Source organism: Monodon monoceros, unplaced genomic scaffold, assembly GCF_005190385.1.
Source record: "Monodon monoceros isolate NGI ecotype Baffin Bay Population unplaced genomic scaffold, NGI_Narwhal_1 Super_Scaffold_16, whole genome shotgun sequence".
NCBI lineage: Eukaryota > Metazoa > Chordata > Mammalia > Artiodactyla > Monodontidae > Monodon > Monodon monoceros.
In genome coordinates, this window is record NW_021703772.1 from 112023244 (window position 1) to 112043380 (window position 20137).

General features: G+C 45.1%; 1 protein-coding gene across 1 annotated transcript in view; it reads left to right on the top strand.

Annotated features, from left to right (window-relative positions):
* The window catches only part of CFAP221 (cilia and flagella associated protein 221), an 86534-nt gene that overhangs the window by 518 nt on the left and 65879 nt on the right, over window positions 1-20137 (top strand). Inside the window, exons 2-6 of the mRNA XM_029224619.1 lie at window positions 1076-1261; window positions 3824-3924; window positions 13714-13800; window positions 13961-14059; window positions 15616-15716. Coding sequence (XP_029080452.1) covers window positions 1123-1261; window positions 3824-3924; window positions 13714-13800; window positions 13961-14059; window positions 15616-15716 — 527 coding nt within the window. The 5' untranslated portion in view covers window positions 1076-1122. The remainder of the gene's footprint in view (window positions 1-1075; window positions 1262-3823; window positions 3925-13713; window positions 13801-13960; window positions 14060-15615; window positions 15717-20137) is intronic.

The window sequence follows — 20137 nt, forward strand, 5'->3', positions numbered from 1 at the left end:
GATGGGAGCTTGGATGACAACGGTTTAGCTATTGTGTCTCCCTGAAGTACAGGCGGGGAAAGTGAGGGGAGGAGGCTGGAGAGTGAACCGGGGCGGGTGTTGAAGGGGTGGAGGGGAAGGAGCTGGGCGAGGTGAATCTTCAGCCATGCTGGCGAGAGGGGATGGGCTGAGAGTGGAAAGGAGAGCCTTCCTTCAGAAAGTGATTGTTAAGCACCTCTTCAGTGCGGTCAGTGTATTTTGCTTGATGCTGTACTCTTTGGGGAATCTAAAGCTATGAGCTTTCTCAAAACAAGAAACAAAAGAACACACGTAAAGATCCACACGTGATTTTACGTCAGTCTCAGGGGCTTCACAGAGCAGCCCCCAAGCTTAGAGACGCAGCTGTGGGAGATATAAAGATGTGTGGGATTTGTAAAATGCCATCACAAGGCAATACATTATTAATGCCTGAAGTAGTGGAGGCAGCAATTGCTAAAGAACGTTAACGGGCATTGGGATCAGTGTGAACTTTATGAAGGCAAGCCTGGCAAAGGGTGTGACGGAACCGGGACCCTCGGTCCTAGGACAGAGCTCCTAGGAAAGCACCCAGTGGCGGGGCAGGAGGTCTATGGCTCTCCACCTCCTCTTCCCAGAGAGGGGCCCAGGAAGGTGGCTCAAAAATGCCAGTGTATCCCAGTGTTGAAGGGTTTCATGGTCACGTCCATCCAAGAAACTGATTCGGAGAAATCTCAGAAAGAAAAGCCCTGTTTAACTGCTGACTTTTCCAACATTTTCCAAACTTCATCAACTGTGAGAGCCTCAGGAAGCATCAGGGCTACAATTTGGGAAAAGCTCTTAAACAGAATTAAGGACCACGGAAGGGTTTTGAGCAACGGCACGGCACTGGGTTCAATGTGTGACGCAAGATGAATGGGACCACCTGTGTGGGAACGGAGCGGCGAGAGAGGAGAGGCGGGGGGGGGGGGGCTGAGCCACAGTAAACCACACAGTGACAAGAAGTACATTTGTCAAGGGTTGAGAAAAAACAGTGTGTGGTTTCCTGTGGATGATTATACGACTACTGTTTTCTTCCCAGGAAATGACCTTTGGCTCTAAAAAGAAGGCTCCATTTTTCATGATAAAATGGCAGTGGTGAAAACCCCCAGCAGAGAAGTAAAGAATGCTGAAGAACCATTTCATGATGTATCACCCCTCCTTTTAAGGAGCCTAGTGGAGGAACCCAAGAAACCAATAGAAGTACCTAATCACCTCCTGGAATCAAGTAGGTGGTTAGGAAACAGATTTGCTTTACAACTCACATCTTCCCAGAGGATCCAAAGTCCAGAAAGCATAAAGGAATGTTGGGTGCTGATTTATCTGTATTGCTTTACAGGCTGGTAATAGTGTTCATCATAAAGAACAATGGTTCCATTTAGATCCATCCACTTCACTGGTAGACTTTATTTTTTTATATTTATTTATTTTTGGCTGCGTCAGGTCTTAGTTGCAGCACATGGGATTTTCCGTTGCGGCGTGGGCTCTTCGTTGTGGTGCTCGGGCTTCTCTCTAGTTGTGGTGGCGGGTTTTCTCTCTAGTTGTGGCGCTTGGGCTCCAGAGCGCGTGAGGTCTGTAGTTTGCGACACGCGGGCTCTCGTTGAGACGCGTGAGCTCAGTAGTTGTGGCGCATGGGCTTAGTTGCCTGGCCACATGTGGGATCTTGGTCCCCTCGACCAAAGATCAAACCCGCTTCCCCTGCATGGGAGGAGCGTGGAGTCTTATCCACTGGACAGCAGGGAAGTTCTGTAACTGGTGGACTTTTGTGGTGGAAATTGGTCGCCAAGTTCTGCCACCTCCACTTCCTCCAATATCTTTCCTCTCTGTCCCCATTGCACCCTCAGCAGGTCACCAGGACTATTGCAGGGCCCTCCTCCCTGGCCACACTCTTCACAGCCCTGGCATTGTCCTTCCTAGAATTCATGCTGGCTCCTGCCCCCATCCTGTTTGGATGCTCTCAGGGGATCCCCTGTGTGCAGTTCCTTTGCTTGGCACTTGGCCCTCTTTGCCGTCAGTCTAAGCCTGCCCACCCAGGGCCCCTCTAGTCCCCCAGCTCCGGCCATGCCTGTTACTCCTGCTTCTTCAAGGATACGTGCCTTTTCCCATGCACATCCCTGAGCCTGGAAAGCCTGTTAAATCCTATGGCTGTTGTGCAGAAGGCTAATCATTTTGCCTGCGGTCTTCTCGCTGAATCCATCACATCATCATGATACCGTCTATGTCCATTTTACTGTTGGGGAAGCTGGGGTGGCCCAGCTAAGCGGAGAGGTGGTGTTCAGCTGTTGCAGCCCAGTGTCCCGCTCCCTGTGTCCCACTAGCTTGCTTCCCACTTGCCATTCAAGGCCCATCACAAATGCTGGAAATGCAGCATTTGCCGTGGCTCTGTTGTCACTGAAGAACACACTGAGTGCGAGTTAGTATTGACTATTTCTGGGCATTAACAGAAAAATGCCCGTTTTACATCTGTTTTGTGGCCCTACAAACAAAATCTTCAGCATTAAAAAAAATTACCAAGGGACTTCCCCGGTGGTCCAGTGGGTAAGACTCCACGCTCCCAATGTAGGGGGCCCGGGTTTGATCCCTGGTCGGGGATCTAGATCCCGCGTGCATGCCGCAACTAAGAAGCCCACATGCCACAAGTAAGACCTGGTGCAGCCAAAATAAATATAAATAAATAAAAATTTTTAAAATTACCAAGCAATGTTCAATACTTAAAAGTAATTACCAATACTTACAAATTTACCAAATAAACTACGGAGATCATAATCCCCCTGAGACCCCACCCTTACCCCAGTCCAGCCCTTCAGTTTGGCCCACAGTTGATGACAGTGACCATTCACCCGTGGAGGAGGAAAACACCAAATGTTTCACACCCACTGCAGATGGGTATGAAACACTGGCGGGCGAAGGGTGGGGTCAGAGTGTCAGTGACTCACAAGATTTAGCTATAGCCAAAGGGGAAAGGTTGTCATTTGTAGGAAACTAGACAGGGCATTCATACCGCAGGAGGCAGTTTACTGGTCGGAACCAGGCCTGGGTTTGATTTTTACAAAATGGAAAGAATGGAGGGTTATAAACAGATGCCTGGCATGAAGCATGGAAGGCACGGAAAGGCTTGTGACCCAGTGTCTTCTCCACACATCTCAGTTCCTGCTGCGTGAAGAGCCGGGACAAGTTTTGTAGACCTGGACTCTTCTGTGAGCTCAGCTGTCCTAACCTTGTTCTCAAAACTGGGAGCAAAAAAAGACACTCACGTGACAAGAGCAGTTTGAGACTTTACCGTCCAGAGGCATAATTTTTCAGAGCCTTAGGATTACTCTGTATTGCACTGTAATTCAGTTCAGAGGAAATCAAATAATAGCAGTTAAATACACAGTAATAAAATTAAACCCTTGCTGTCTGGATTCTTTGAAGTGGATATTCATTACATAATAAGCAATTGCAGTGTTATACAGAGAAAACAGGGTGTGTGCTCTTCACAAGCTTGTTTTATTATGAAGACTTGTATAAAATGTGTACAGAGCAAGTTATTTTAATAGATAATAATAAATGTGAATTTGTATTGTGATGATAATATCTCCCAAGTGATGTGTAAAAATAGAGGGAGAAGCAGTCCAGTTCTTGTGGAACAATCATTAATCTTGTTGACAGCTGTATCCTCTGTCTGAAACCTTCGTATGCTTAAAATACCCTAGATTAAAGGGAGCTCATGTTGATAGGATCTTCTTTCATTTAATATACGTTTTTATGTCTAAACTCATGATATACTTAATCTGCATTGTTTTTATAGAGGTTTATGCAAATCTTCTGAATAATAAGGCCATACAGGCAAAACCTGGCATATTGCATTTTGGAGGCTATCAAGTAGAAAAACAACACCAGCAGATACTGGTAGGTACTTTAAAAGAAAATTTTTTTTTTAAAATTTCGTTGAAATATAGTTGATTTACAATGTTGTGATAGTTTCTGCTGTACAACAAAGTGATTCAGTTATACATATATATACATTCTTTTTCATATTCTTTTCCATTATGGTTTATCCCAGGATATTGAATATAGTTCCCTGTGCTCTACAGGAGGACCTTGCTGTTTCTCTCTATAATAGTTTGCATCTGCTGACCCCAAACTCCCGATCCATCCCTCCCCCACCCCTGGGTAGGTACTTTCTAAGTGGGATAATTAATCATAATAATGAAATGCCATGAATGTTCTACATTTATATTACTCATTCATCTAAAGAGAAGCATAATCAGCAGAAGTGCAGATGTAAATTGGACCAGAAAGGTAGCTCTAGGATGAGAAATTTTAAAGTTGCATCAGTGTCCTTGGACAGCTTTCCTCCCCCTGCCAAAGGCTCCTCCCAGCACTCTCTCCAAACTGGTGCCCTTGCTGAGTGACCGTAGGGGCCAGGAACTGTGCTTTGCATCTCACGTGGTCCAGTTTAGTCTTTACACCAGCTTTGTGGAGGTTGTATTGTGGCTCTCTTTGTAGAGATGAGGAAACCGTGATTCCAGAATTTTAAATACAGTACTTGCCTCAAGAACACAGGGACAGAGACAGAGTGACTCTTAGGCTGCCTGCCTCTCAACCAGTGAACTTTTTTTTTCTTTTAGATTTATTTTATTTATTTATTTTTTGGCTGTGTTGGGTCTCTGTTGCTGTGTACAGGCTTTCTCTAGTTGCGGCAAGCAGGGACTGCTCTGTTGCGGCGTGCAGGCTTCTCATTGTGGTGGCTTCTCTTGTTGTGGAGCACGGGCTCTAGGCGCGCAGGCTCAGTAGTTGTGGCACACGGGCTTAGCTGTTCCACGGCACGTGGGATCTTCCCGGTCTAGGGCTCGAACCCGTGTCCCCTGCATCGGCAGGCGGGTTCTTAACCGCTGTGCCACCAGGGAAGCCCCTCAAGTGCACTTGAGCTCCACACCTCTACCACCAGGGAAGGGGTGTCCCTTTCTTAGAAGGGCCCAGCAAAGCTTCTGTTTCACCTGCTCAGGTCAGATGCCCAGGCCTAAATCAGTCACTGTGGCCAGAGACACTCTGGCCTGACCTGGGGCAGCAGCTCCGCTGAAAGGGCTCCGGAAGGGACAGGTGAAAGGACGCACCGAGGAGTGGCTGAAGCTGTGGGGACAGCAGTCCACCGCAGAGCCACATGAGTCCAGGCCTTTCTGTCTCCCCGTCCTTGACCCGGATGTCCAGGCTGGGGAGGGCCCGGGGTGGCTACAGCACTCCTAATCCGCCACGTAAAGGGGGCCTGAGCATTAAAGCAGCTATAACGCCTCAGAGACCCCGCCGTGACCCTCCAAAGTCACACTGAGCAGGACGTCAGAACTACGGCAGCCGGCCGTGGAGCTGGGCTAGACTGGGCTGCGGACATGTGCTGGAGTGGGGCCGATAGGCGTGGGCTCTCTCACGTGGGCCTTGCGGCTCCGGCTTTGTGGGTGGCGTCCCCTCTCAGCGCAGGCGTCTCCGCGTTTACGCGCAGTGCGTTCTTATCAGCCATGTCTTTCACTTATTTATTTATTTTTGTTTTCACATAGCGTCTTTTCTAAAATTTTTTTAATTTAATTTTTATTTTATATTGGAGTATAGTTGATTTACAATGTATTCGTTTCAGGCGTACAGCGAAGTGATTCAGTTATACACATATGTATATCCACTCTTTTTTAGATTCTGTTCCCATATAGGTCATTACAGAGTATTGAGTAGAGTTCCCTGTGCTGTACAGTAGGTCCTTGTTGATTATTTTATATATATAGTGTGTATATGTCAATCCCAAACTCCTCATTTATCCCTCCCGCCGAAACCGTGTCTTAAAGTGGATCATTTAGAGCCAGAATTCCAACTATGGTGTTAGACTTATCCTCAGAGTGAGGAAAATCGATGGAGGAAACTGACAAATGGTAAAGCTGTCAGGAAGTGAGGTCAGGTTCTATGGGGCAGACCCCTGCCGACAGAGAATGCAGCTTCCAGAGAATGCAGCATCCTCAAGTCCTTACTTATCCAAGAGGGTGGAGAGAGAAGGGATCGGGAGAGGAGCCTGTTAGGTGCCCAGTGCTTCCTCCTAGGAAAAGGGTCAGGATTTAAAACTGCAATTGGGAACTTTACCCCTCAATCTATCAGGACACATTCCTTAGAACACAGCATCAAAGACCAAAGTTAATCATTCATTTTAGAACTTGCTTTTCCTGGTTATTAAGTTTGCTATCTAGATGATGGTAGGGTAAATCTAAAATAATTATTGTTCATAATTACTCATTGTTTGCAATGAGTGAACAATTCACTACCCGTTCCCACCCGCCTCACTCTCCTCATTCCTTTACCCACCCACCCCCAACCTGGGCAGCCGCTGATCCACCTTCTGTTGGTATAGATTTGCCTATTCTGGACGTTTCACATAAGTGGAATCACACAACATGTGGTCTTTTGCGACTGGCTTCTTTCATTCAGCATGTTTTCCAGGCTCATTCAATTTGTAGCATGAATCAGTACTTCATTCCTTTTTATGGCCAAATAATATTCTGTTGTATGGCTTTATTACATTTTGTTTTGTTGAAAAAAATTTTTTTATTGAAATATACTTGATTTACAATGCTGTTAGTTTCAGATGCACAGTAAAGTGATTCAATTATACATATCTATATAACTATATATATTCTTATTTTACATTCTCTTCCACTAAAGGTTATTGCAAGATATTGAGTATAGTCCCCTGTGCTATACAGTAGGTCCTTGTTGTTTATCTATTTTATATATAGTGGTGTGTATCTTTTAATCCCAAACTCCTAATTTATCCCTCCCCCACCTTTCCTCTTTGGGAGTCATAAGTTTGTTTTCTATGTCTGTGAGTCTATTTCTGTTTTGTAAATAAGTTCATTTGTATCAAATTATAGATTCCACATATATGTGATATCATATGATATTTGTCTTTCTTTTTCTGACTGACTTCACTTAGTATGAGAATCTCTAGGTCCATCCATGTTGCTGCAAATGGCGTTATTTCATTCCTTTTTATGGCTGAGTGATATTCCATTGTATATATGTACCACATCTTCTTTATCCATTCCTCTGTCAATGGACATTTAGGTTGCTTCCATGTCTTGGCTGTTGTAAACAGTGTAGCTATGAACATTGGAGTGCATGTATCTTTTCAAGTTATGGCTTTCTCTGGATATATGCCCAGGAATGGGGTTGCTAGATGATATGGTAGCTCTATTTTTAGTTTTTTAAGGAACCTTCACACTGTTCACATTTCATCGGTTGATGGACGTTTGGATTTTGTCTTTGGGGCTGCTAGGGATAATGTCATCGTGGACATTCGTGTCCATGTTTTTGTGTGGATATATTTTTAATTCTCTCGGATATATATTAAGAAGTGGAATTGGGTTGTATGGTGTGCTAGTTTTCTGTGGCTGCCATAACAAATTACCACAAATTCAGGGGCTTAGAAAACTAGAAACTTATTCTGGAGACCAGAGTCCAAAGTCAGGCTGTCAGCCGGGCCTTGCTCCTTCCACGGGCTCTTGGGAGGAATCTTTCCTTGCCTCTTCCAGGTTGTGGTGGCTCTAGGTGTTCTTTGTTTTGAGGCTTCATGACCCTAAACCTTGGCCTCCATCTTCACATGGCTTCTCCTCCCACTCCCTTTTGTCTTCTCTTCTGTCTCTAAAAGGATACTTGTCGTTGGACTTAGGACCCATCCAGGTAATCCAGGATGATCTCATCTCAAGGTCCTTAACTTAATAGCATCTGCAATCACTCTTTTCCCAAATAAGGTCACATTCACAAGTTCCAGTTATTAGGGTGTGGCTGTATCTTTTTGAGTTCACCATTCAACTCACTGTTGTTCTATTTGCATTTCCTTAATCACGAATGATGTTGAGCATCTTTTCATGAGCTTACTGGTCACATTGCACCAAAGGCTTGTGGTGGAGAAGCCATTTGGGATAGCCTAAGAGCAAAGTGAGAGGTGGGGAGCTGACACCCAGGGCATAGAGGGAGACGAGGAGAGAGGCTCTCAGGGAAAGCATGTGGGATATTTGGAGACCAGTGTGAGGTCTGCTTTACCCAGATCATAGGCTTTTTGGAGGGAGGTAAAAGCTTCATTCTGCTGAAGAACAGAGGCCGTCTCTGTCTTTTGTACAACACAATGCCTAACACACACAAGGCACTCAATAAACACTTGTCAAGATATTGAACTCACTTTATTGGAAGAGAGTGACTTGGTAGAGACTCGTGAATTCCAAGTAAATACAGGCTAGCATCTAAATAATCACACTGCTTCTATCAGACATTGAAACAAGCAGAAATGGATACAAGTACAAAATTATTTCATCTTAATAACATTCTGGGAGAGCCAGCCTCCTGTTTCTATCAGCAAACTTAAGCAGAAACCTAAGGGAATTACCTTGAGACTCTTGCCAAACAAGGGGGGTGGGGAATCCAACTCTGCCTTTATCTTGGTTTTGTTACAGGAAACGGTGTAAATTACCCAAGAATGGAATGATTGAATGTGTGTTTAAAACAGCAATAAATTGTTCATTAACATTTGAGATTGATCCAGATCTGGTTAAAGGCTTTAAAGCCTTTTACTTGGATTCATATCAAAATCAATCTTTCGATTTAAAAGTTGAAATAATGGTTCCCACTTTTCTCAAAACCAAGACCTCTTAAAATCCCTTTCCCTCTGTGGAAAGACGTTGTCTGGGAAACTATATTTATTAAGGAAATAATTAATCAGTTTTCCCATGAGACAACCAGTGTTACTGTGGCCAGCCCCAAACAAAGTTGTCAGCCTCTACAGCCTTATCTTATGCAGAGCAGCATTCCCTTCAGGCTTTCTGCAATAATTGTATTAGTTTTCAGGTCCCTGTTGCAGCATTCAGAGACACCCCTGCCCCAGGATCTTGGTTCTCAAACTGGAGCCACGAATCCCAATGGCTTCTAGTCAGTGTGCGAGGGTGGGGACTTGAAGCTACAGTGTAAACAAACATGGTGCATCCTTCTGGAGCATCAATTTTACTCTCCCATTTTGGAGAAATGCAGTATAGAGCAAAATTTTAGAGTAAAATCCATTACCAACCTGCATTTTAAGGTAAAACTGTTACTGACCAGGATTCTTGGACTCCGTAATCAGTAGAAATTAATAGGCGGCCAGAGGAGACATTCAGGCAAGGCTTTACTGGGGCCCTTGCTGTAGCAGGGGGGAGCGAGAACAGGTAGCCGGTTCCCTGTTCCCTTGCTGGCTCCTCGAGGCGGGGCGGGCTGGTTCCTTATATGGGGTGAGGCTGGGGGCAGGTCCAGGGGTCGGGCCTGAGGGGTGGCCTAGGTGCTCCGCCCACCCCCCTGGTGGGCTGTGTGCAGGCATCCTACGCAGGGCCCTGCTTTTGCTCCCGGCTCCTCAGAAGTGGCAGTTGGGTTTGTTTGTTTGTTTGTTTGTTTTTTGTTTTTCTTTGGTCTTTTTGTATCTTGTTGTCCACAATTTGCCCCAGCTACACATGCACGCAGTTATTTTTAGTCCCTTATAGTTTCTTTGTATCTGTTGCTCCAGGAGACGTCTGTCCCCGTGCCAGCACTGCAGCAAAGGGTCCCAGGTCCCAGGTCCCAGCCTGTCTCAAAACACTTTAAAGAACTTACAGAGCTGCTTGCATTTTGCCCCCAGATCCCTGGCGTTGGGTATTAACCTCTGAGAAGCTGTGTCCCTGAGGGGAGGGGTTGAAGGACCCCGACTTGGAGGCTGAGCTGTGTTTGGAAAATACTATGATTAGTGCCCGGGGTTGAAGGTTAGGCCCAACGCTCTGCCCGGTGGAGGGGCTGGAAGGAAGGAGCAGGGTGGGGACGGAGGGGCGGGAGCTCTGAGCAGCCCTTGGGAGAGCCCTGTGACCCTTGAGTAAAAGCTGTTCAACCCGGGACTGCCTGGTTGGTGGTCCCATGCTTGCTTGCCTGTTCTGGGGGCCCGTTCTGAAACACTGAAGCGGGGGCTGTCAGTTGGGGCCCGGGGGGGTCAGGGGAGGGAGTGTCAAGGTCGTGAGGACCCACGGGGCCAGGAGAAGGTCAGCTCCCAGGGGCGCAGAGAGCTTGCGGGGGGAAGTAAGGACATCTATTGACCCCAGAACTGCGGGACAGAATAGGGTTTTAGGTGAGTTTATCTTGTCTCGCCTCAAGGGCAATCCTGGGTTGCTCACGTTTTCAAATAAACTTTAAATATTAATTTAACATACACTTTCTAAACACTTGATCTTCCCAAGGCTTTTTTTCCCCTTTCAATGATGATTATTTCACCCCCAGTTTTAGTTATAAATGAAAAGGCAGCAATGCCATTTTAGCCCTGAAAGCATATTACTTTTTAAAAAGAAATCAAACTGACCTGCTGACAAAGTGTAAAAAAAAAGATAGATAGGGAATGTAGTTTGGGTACTGAGACATCCTGAGCTCTGAGACGGGAAGGGCCCTAGGTTCCAGGCATCCTGGGCTCCAGCATACCAGTGTCTCCTGGAAGGACCATTCTCCTGGGTAGGAGATCCAGGAGCCCACACCTCACCAAGATTCCCCCATGCAGAACCCCTGGAGGTCAAGAGAGGCCTGGGCAACTTTTATTTTTTCAGGCTTCTCACATATTAAAGAGATATGCCAGACTTCCCCGGTGGCACAGTGGTTAAGAATCTGCCTGCCAATTCAGGGGACACGGGTTCAGGCCCTGGTCTGGGAAGATCCCACATGCCGCGGAGCAACGAAGCCCGTGCACCACAACTCTAGAGCCCGCAAGCCACAAGTATTGAGCCTGCATGTTGCAACTATGAAGCCCGCATGCCTAGAGCCCGTGCTCTGCAACAAGAGAAGCCACTGCAATGAGAAGCCCGTGCACCACAACAAAGAGTAGCCCCCGCTCACCGCAACTAGAGAAAACCTGCACGCAGCAGCGAAGACCCAAAGCAGCCAAAAATAAATTTTAAAAAAAGTAACTTTAAAAATAAAATTAAAAAAATAAAGAGATATGTCATGTTGCTGCAAACGGCAATATTTCCTTCTTTTTTATAGCTGAGTAATATTCCATTATATGTGTGTACCACATCTTCTTTACCCATTCATCTGTTGATGGACATTTAGGTTTGCAGCAACATGGATGGACCTAGAGATTATCATACTAAGTGAAGTAAGGCAGAGAAAGACAGATATTATATCACTTATATGTGGAATCTAAAAAAATAATACAAATCAACTTATTTACAAAACAAAAACAGACTCATAGACAAAGAAAATAAGCTTATGGTTACCAGAGGGGAAAGGGGATGGGGGAGGAGATAAATTAGGAGTTTGGGATTAACAGATACACACTACTGTATATAAAATAGATAAATAACAGGCTTTTACTGTATAGCATAGGGAACTATTTTCAGTATCTTGTATTAATCTATAATGGAAAAGAATCTGAAGCTTGAATTTGACACTTGAAACTAACACAGTATTGTAAATCAACTATAGTTAAATTAAAAAAATTTTTTAAAGATATGCCAAAACAGGGTCACAAAAATTGTGGTCCTTTAAGAATATTCACAGGTGAACAGATAACTAATAAGAACCTGCTGTATAAAAAAATAAAATAAGATAAAATTCAAAAAAATATATTCACAGGTGACAAATGAGAACTTTTAACAAATGCAAGCATTGGTATAATCTCATCAAGAGACTGTGTCTTAAGCCTGACTTAGGGCCTCAGTGAACTCGAGGCCTTGGGCAGTGGCCGTGTGACAGGCTCAGCCTCTGGCCTGGACTTTGGAGACCAAGAGCCTCTTAGCTGTCCTCTGGCCCAGGTGAAGGCCACATCCCAGAACCCAAGGTCCTTGCTCTCCTTTCATGTAGAGGAAGGAAAAACCCCTCTACTCAGAGACCTTGTTAACTTACCCAGCAGGTTGTCCTGCCTTGAACGAGGGCCTCCTCCCCACCCCATCAGAGAACTCCTGACTTTGTGTTTTTTTTAATCAGCCCTAGCAATGGATTGGAGGCTGTCCTCTCCACACTTCTTTTCCTGATTTTTTGACTGCCTTAGTGTCACCAGGTCCCCAGGACAAGTGGCATGTAATTAGAAAAACTGGGAGTGGGTGGGTGGCTGGCTTCTTAGCTCAGCTGAACCACAGGACTAAGTTGAGTTCAACAAAAAGGTGCACAGGTAACCAGTCAGGGCAGGAGGAGGGGAGTGTGCAAGGCCATGCCGGGGGGTACCTGGGGCTGTAGCTCTGAAAGTCTTAGGTTGGGCAGAGACACATGGGCATATTTCAGTATTCTTTAAGTGGTGTTGTGTTTATTTTATTATTCGTTAAGTGGTGTATGATAGATTTTGAATCTCTTAAAGCGTTTAAATGTGCACTGATGCCAAAGCAATCTTGAGAAAGAAAAAATGGAGCGAGAGGAATCAGGCTCCCTGACTTCAGACTATACTAGAAAGCCACAGTAATCAAAACAGTATGGGACTGGCACAAAAACGGACACACAAATCAATGGAACGGGATAGAAAACTCAGAGATAAACCCACACACGTATGGTCACCTTATTTTTGATAAAGGAGTCAAGGATATATAATGGAGAAATGACAGCCTCTTGGATAAGTGGTGCTGGGAAAACTGGACAGCCTCATGTAAAAGAATGAAATTAGAACACTCCCTAACACCATACACAGAAATAAACTCAAAATGGATTAAAGACCTAAATGTAAGGCCAGACACTGTAAAACTCTTAGAGGAAAACATAGGCAGAACACTCTCTGACATAAATCACAGCAAGATCTTTTTGGATCCACCTCCTAGAATAATAATGAAATAATGCCATTTGCAGCAACATGGTTGGACTTAGAGATTATCATACTTAGTGAAGTAAGTCAGACAGAGGAAGACAAATACCATATGATATCACTTATATGTGGAATCTTACTGATACAAATGAATTTATTTATGTACAAAACAGAAGTAGACTCAGAGACATAGAAAACAAACTTATGGGGACTTCCCGTGTGGCACAGTGGTTAAGAATCTGCCTGCCATTGCAGGGGACACAGGTTCGATTCCTGGTCCAGGAAGATCCCACATGCCATGGAGCAGCTAAGCCCGTGCGCCACAACTGCTGAAGCCCACGCGCCTAGAGCCCGTGCTCCGCAACTAGAGAAGCCACCGCAATGAGAAGCCTGCGCACCAATGAAGAGTAGCCCCCACTGGCTGCAACTAGAGAAAGCCCGCGCACAGCAACGAAGACCCAATGCAGCCAAAAAAAAAAAAAAAAAAAAAAAATCATTAAAAAAAACCCTTATGGTTAGCAAGGGGAAAGGTTGGGGGGAGAAATAAATTAGGAGTTTGGGATTAACATATACACACCCCTATAGATAAAATAAACAACAAGGATCTACCGTATAGCACAGGGAACTCTACTCAATATTCTGTAATGACCTAAATGGGAAAATAATCTGAAAAAGAATAGATATATGTATATGTATAACTGAATCACTTTGCTGTACACCTGAAATTAAGGCAACATTGTAAATCAACTATACATCAATATAGAATAAAAATTTAAAAAATAATAAAATTGCACCGTATCTCCTCACATCCCTTTAGGAACAAGATGAGGTAAAGATAAATGAGGAGGTGCATGTGCAGGTAGATAAAGCAGTGTATTCATGTGAATGCTTCTTTTTCTCTCCAGCACGTGGTCAATATTTGCAATGAAGATTTACACGTTCACATTTTACCCCCCCAGACCAAACACTTTCAGATCAAGTATGTGAAAAAGGTAAGTGTCTCTGGGGGGCATATTCTCCCAAGGTGTTCATTGCCAGGTGTGGCTTTCTGTGCCGCAGGTCTGCCCAGGGCGGCATGTAGCGTGTTGTCCCCGTGGTCCTGCTGCCTTGGGCTCTGGGGCTCATCCGGACAGGAACCCCCTTGTCTTCTAGGAGCACCGCCTTATCCCTGGCTTGTCCCTCACGGTCACCATTACATTTACTCCAGATGAGTGGCGATACTACTATGATTGCATCCGCATTCACTGTAAGGTATGTCCCTTAATATCAGGGGGTTTTTGGGGCTTGAGGGTGGCATCAAACCTTACATCTTCAAGAGAAGAAGAGAAACGGAGTGACAAGTATGAAGTTTCTCAGCCTGATGCCTTGGGCAGCCGGTCTGAGTGACTTGAGGGTCCTGGTCCGGTGACGTGGGTCCCAGCTGGGGAAGCTCCAGGCTGCCGAGAGCTGGGGCAGAGCCAGAGACACTGCTTGCTGCAGGTTCCCACCTGCCCTGGCCTAAAAATCTCATTTATCTTGTGGTGCTGGGAGTTGAGGAAGGCTTGTCAAATAACTTAAACATCCTCCTTTAAGAGCTAGGTGAGAAGATCAGCAACAACCCCGAATTGTCACTGGGCACCAGCAGCAAATGTCCTCCGAGGCAGCCCTGGGGGTCTGCAGGGAGGCTACTTGTGTGGTCCGACCCCAGAGGCTGTGCTGTAGGAGCTCTCAGAAGGCCTTTTCCAGGTCACCTAATTCATCCCCGGCCTCCAGCCTCCAGCCCCACGTGCTGTCAGTCCTTCCCTTAAAACTGGCACCTCCACACCCCTCTGCTCTGGGTTCCACACCCAGCCCTTACAAGTTGAGAAGGCTTAAGGTTAAGGAAATTTACCTTTTCAAAATTAAAGTGGAAGAGTGTGCTTTAGTAACAGATGAGTCTCAGTTTTTAAAAAGAGGGGGAAAAAAAACTAAAAATGAAACCAGAGTAGTGCTTTCAGGAGGAATATTCTGTACCAAGAGCAAAAATCCTTAGGACAGGCATTGAGTAGAGCACCAGGGCAGGTGTCCTGCTACTTCATAGCAATGCTATTAGTACCTTGTATTTATGTGGTGCCTTAAACTTTTTAAGGCCAGTGTCTGCTTTAATTCTCAAAAACACCTTTAAAGAAAGGTGGCCTTATCCCCACTTGAAAGCAAAGGAAGAGACGAGCTGTGGAGAGGTCAGAGGTCTTACTCAAGGTCACACACTGTGCAGGTCTAGAAGCAGGCCTCTGTGCCTCTGGCTGGTCCAGTGCTTACTGTTCGGCACTGTCTGGATCAGCTGATTCTGTGCTGGTTTCTGTTTATCTCAGGCCACTCACAATTGTGTTTCCCTATAACTTTCTGAAATCGAAACAGATGACTGTTTTCATCTCTACATGAAGGCATCATTAGCTTTCCTGGATAATATTGAATATCATTTCAGTGAAATATGCTAAAAATTTTCTATACTTTGTTTATAGCTAAGAAAACTCAATATTTCAACTGTTATATTTAAGCACTCAGTGTTTTTTTTTTAAGGAAATGTTTTCCCTTTTTTTCTGGAAGTATTTTTTAATGATAGAAAACAAGATAAGAAATAAAGGATCTACAAATTCATCTTTGAAAATTATAGTCTTGGGACTTCCCTGGCGGTCCAGTTGTTCCAAAGCAGGGGGCGTGGGTTCAACCCCTGGTCGGGGAACTAAGTTCCCACATGCTGCGAGGCGCAGCCAAAAACAAAGAAAAAGAAAAAAAGAAAATTATAGTCTTAAGCATGGTAAACTTGACTTTTTTCCCATTAATTTTAGGGAGGTGAGACTTTGCTTGTTCCCATCCACGCCTATCCTGTCATGAATAGACTGGACTTTCCCTCATTTATAAATCTATCAAATGTTCTACTTGGTGAAAGGTAAGTTATCAAAATGAATTACCAAACTGTCATGGGATGTGAAAAGTTAAGAGAGACTCACATAGATAAAAAACTTAGATTTCTGTTTTTCCTAATGGAAAGTTTTCCTTCTAGCTGAGTTAGACTGGACTTGTAGTTGCAAAGGCAAAGCAAACAACCAACAAACAAACCCAACCGAGTCAAAATATCATTAAGCAAGAAAGGAATTTATTGGGTCATCAACCTGAAAGGTGCAAGATGGCACGCACCTTCAGGCATGGCTGCGTCTAGGGGTTTAACAGGGGTTGCTGGGACCCTCCCCTCCCCGGATCTTGGTTTTGCTGCCCTGTGCAGGCTTCTTTCTCCACAGGCTCCCCTTCACAGGGCAGGGTAGCTGCCAGAAGGTCCAAATACTGTTGGCAACAGCGGTAGTTGGAGGGCCTGCTGGGTTGGGAGTATTGGTGTCGGAGTCCCAGGGAGGCATCTCATGCCTGTGCATTAACCAGCATCTGTTTTTGGACGGAATGGCCACAGGGAAGGCCAAGACCCTGGACAGTCACTATGGAAGCCAAATCTCAAATCCGCCCTCCTTGTTGGGAAGATAGTTGATGACTCTAGTTGTACTTCAAGGTGTGTCTTGTTTCAGCAGTAAATATTTACTAAATACCTACTACCAGGCACAGTGCTGTCTGTCCCTAGGGACATAAAGAAGGTGACTATTGAGCTGTTAGATACCGAGATACAATGGCCATGCCGGTTGTTAAAATCTTGTTAAACGCTGAAATATTTCTGTACTAGTTGGGAAATATATACTGTCCTGAGCCCCCGATCCCTCCCTGCCACCTGCTTGGCCCCTCTCCTGCCGCCCCTCACCTCCAATGATTCCGTAACTAAGTTGTTAATACCTAGCCATCTGGTGGTGGTCGGGGGGGGGGGGGGGGCGCGGAACGGACCTGCAGGACCTGGCTCCAGCTTTGTATCCATGCTAGTGGCGCACTGCCCGTGAAGTCCTGTTTGGGTGATATTTTGAATATCACCTGTGGTAAAAAGATGAATAGACAAAAGTTCTCATTCTGAAGGTCTTAAAGTCTGATGGGGACAGAACCACGTCACTAATTAATTACACCGCGTGCCAAGTGTTGTAATCAGGGCACACACGGGGTCTCATGCAGGAGGGATGGGGAAAGTCCTCACGCCTAAGCAGGGGACGTCCGGTTATCCTATCCGGTTAGCCACCACGGGGCGGGCTGTGAGGGTGGCAGTCCAGGCAGGGAAACAGCACGTACAAAAGCACAGTGGTGGCAAAGAGTGTGGACTACGTCTTGCAGGTGATGAAGCCACCCAGTAGCTGGTAGATACTAGATGCCTTGTGGTCTAGGCCCAGACAGTGAGCAAAGACTGTGGGCTTCAGCCTGTGTTTGGGGGTGAAAGCAAGTTCAGGTGCCTGCAGGCAGCTCTGAGCAGGGGATACAAGTTGCTAGTGACTGGGTAGTAGAGGTAGAGAGGGGGCAACTGAAGCTTTTTGGTGCTGGCGGGGAACCAAGGTGTATGAGCTTCAGAGCCCTTGAATGAAACTCACCATCTATATCTGAACAATCGCGTTGGTTCAGCTGACGTGAGATCCCATCCTCCGCCCAGCGGCTTCGCATGAGCTTCTGATGCACCATCTCTCTTTACTTATTTTTTTAAAAACAGCTCTTTAAGAATTGTCAATAAGGGACTTCCTTGGTGGTCCAGTAGTTAAGACTCTGCACTTCAAATGCAGGGGATGTGGGTTCGATCCCTGGTCAGGGAACTAAGATCCCTGCATGGTGTGGCCAAAAACTAAAATTAAAATAAAATAAAATAAAAATTCCCCCCCCAAATAATTGTCAATAAATTATACATACAAAAGGGGCTAATAGAGGTGAATCCCTCCTGGCAGGACCCACTCACTCTATGCATTTTGAGGCCAAACATAGCTATTTCCTTTAAATGGGTGAATAAGCAATTTTTAACCAAAATTGAAGTGGCAGGAAACAACTAACTTCCTAGTTCATCTGTCTTCCTCCCTCCCTCCCTCCCTCTCTCCCTTCCTCTCTCTCTCTCCCTGTTTTTCTTTCTTTCCCTCCACAAATCACTCCTTGTCTGGACCGTAAGCAAGGCTGTTGAGGTTGAGAGCACTGGTCCATAGGCAGGAGGAAATGATGCAGAAATCAGCCTTGGTTCTTCTTATTCTTTTTTTTAGTGTGGTATAATTGCTTTACAATGTTGTGTTAGTTTCTGCTGTACAACAGAGTGATTCAGCCATACATATACATACATCCCCTCCCTCTTGGACCTTCTTAACAGATAAATCTGCCCACTTCCCTGGAGGCTTCTCCCAAGCTGTTTTATATATCATGCCCTTCATTTGTAATCAGAATGAAAATTTCAGCTAAACAGTTTATGAAGCTGAGTTACTGTGTGTAACACTGTGATATTTTAAAAAAAATTTCAAAAGATAAGCGTGCTACTTTGTTTCTCCAAGCATTCTGGCAGCAGCGCCTTCCCAAGACTTGATGCACCTGACTTAATGGCTTTTCCCCAACTTTTAACTATGCAAACTGCCCAGCACTGCATTCCATCCACAATGTCTGGTAGCAGCCTGGTGTCGGGGGCGGTGGTGGTGGTGACTATTTGAAAGGGTTTTCACCTGAAATGTCCTCTGTTAATCCTAGGCCGCCTTGGGGGTTGAAGGTATTATTTGGGTAGGTTCTTTATCCAACATTCATTCATTCATTCATTTAACAAACCTTTATTGAATGCCTACTATGTGCCAGGCACAATGGTAGGTACTAAGGATGTAGAGGTGATTAAACCCTCATCTCATGATTAAATAGACGATTCTTTATTTGTATTTTATTGAAGTATAGTTGATTTACAATGCTGTGTTAATTACTGCTGTATAGCAAAGTGATTCATATATACACACACACACACACACACACACACACACACACACACACACACACAGATTCTTTTTTTTTTTTTCTGGCCGCACCACGTGATATGCGGGATTGTAGTTCCCCAACCAGGGATCAAACCCGTGCCCCCTGCAGTGGAAGTGTGGAATCTTAACCACTGGACGACCAGGGAAGCTCCCTATACACACATTCCTTTTCATAGTCTTTTCCATTATGGTTTATCACAGGATATTGAGTAGAGTTCCCTGTGCTCTGCAGTAGGACCTTGTTGTTATCCATCCTCTATGTACTAGTTTGCACCTGCTGACCCCAAACTTCCACTCCTTCCCCCCACACCCCGCTCCTCAGCAACCACAAGTCTGTTCTCTACATCTGCAAGTCTGTTTCTGTCTCGTAAGTTCATTTGTGTCATATTTTAGATTCCACATATAAGCGGTATCATATGGTATTTGTCTTTCTTTTTCTGACTTAACTTCACTTAGTATGAGGATCTCTAGGTCCATCCATGTTGCTGCAAATAGCATTATTTCATTATTTTTTATGGCTGAGTAATATTCCATTGTATATGTACTACATATTGTTTATCCATTACTCTGTCGATGGACACTTATGTTGCTTCCATGTCTTGTCTATTGTAAATAGTGCTGCTATGAACATAGGGGTGCATGTATCTTTTTGAATTACAGTTTTGTCTGGATATATGCCCAGGAGTGGGATTGCTGGAGCATATGGCAGCTCTATTTTTAGTTTTTTAAGGAGCCCCCATACTGTTCTCCATAGTGGCTGCACCAATTTACATTCCCAGCAACAGTGTAGGGGGTTTCCTGTTTCTCCACACCCTCTCCAGAATTTATTGTTTGTAGACTTTTTGATGATGGCCATTCTGACCTGTGTGAGGTGGTACCTCGTTGTAGTTTTGATCTGCATTTCTTTAATAAGTAGTGATGATGACCATCTTTTCACATGCCTCCTGGCCATCTGTATGTCTTCTTTTTTTTTTTTTTAAATAAATTTATTTATTTATTTTTGGCTGCTTTGGGTCTTCGTTGCTGCACGCGGGCTTTCTCTAGTTGCAGCAAGTGGGGGCTACTCATCATTGCCGTGCATGGACTTCTCATTGCGGTGGCTTCTCTTGTTGCGGAGCATGGGCTCTAGGTGCGCGGGCTTTGGTAGTTGTGGCACGTGGGCTCAGTAGTTGTGGCGCACGGGCTTAGTTGCTCTGCAGCATGTGGGATCTTCCCAGACCAGGGCTCGAACTCATGTCCTCTGCATTGGCAGGCAGATTCTTAACCACTGTGCCCCCAGGGAAGCCCTGTATGTCTTCTTTGGAGAAATGTCTATTTGGGTCTTCTGCCCATTTTTCGATTAGGATGTTTGCTTTTTTGTTGTTGAGTTGTTTGAGCTGTTTGTTAACTGGACGATTCTAATTTCTAATTCAGTGTGTTCTGAGGAAGGACACGTAACCCAGCTCAGTGTGAAGTGAGTTGGGGGCAGGTG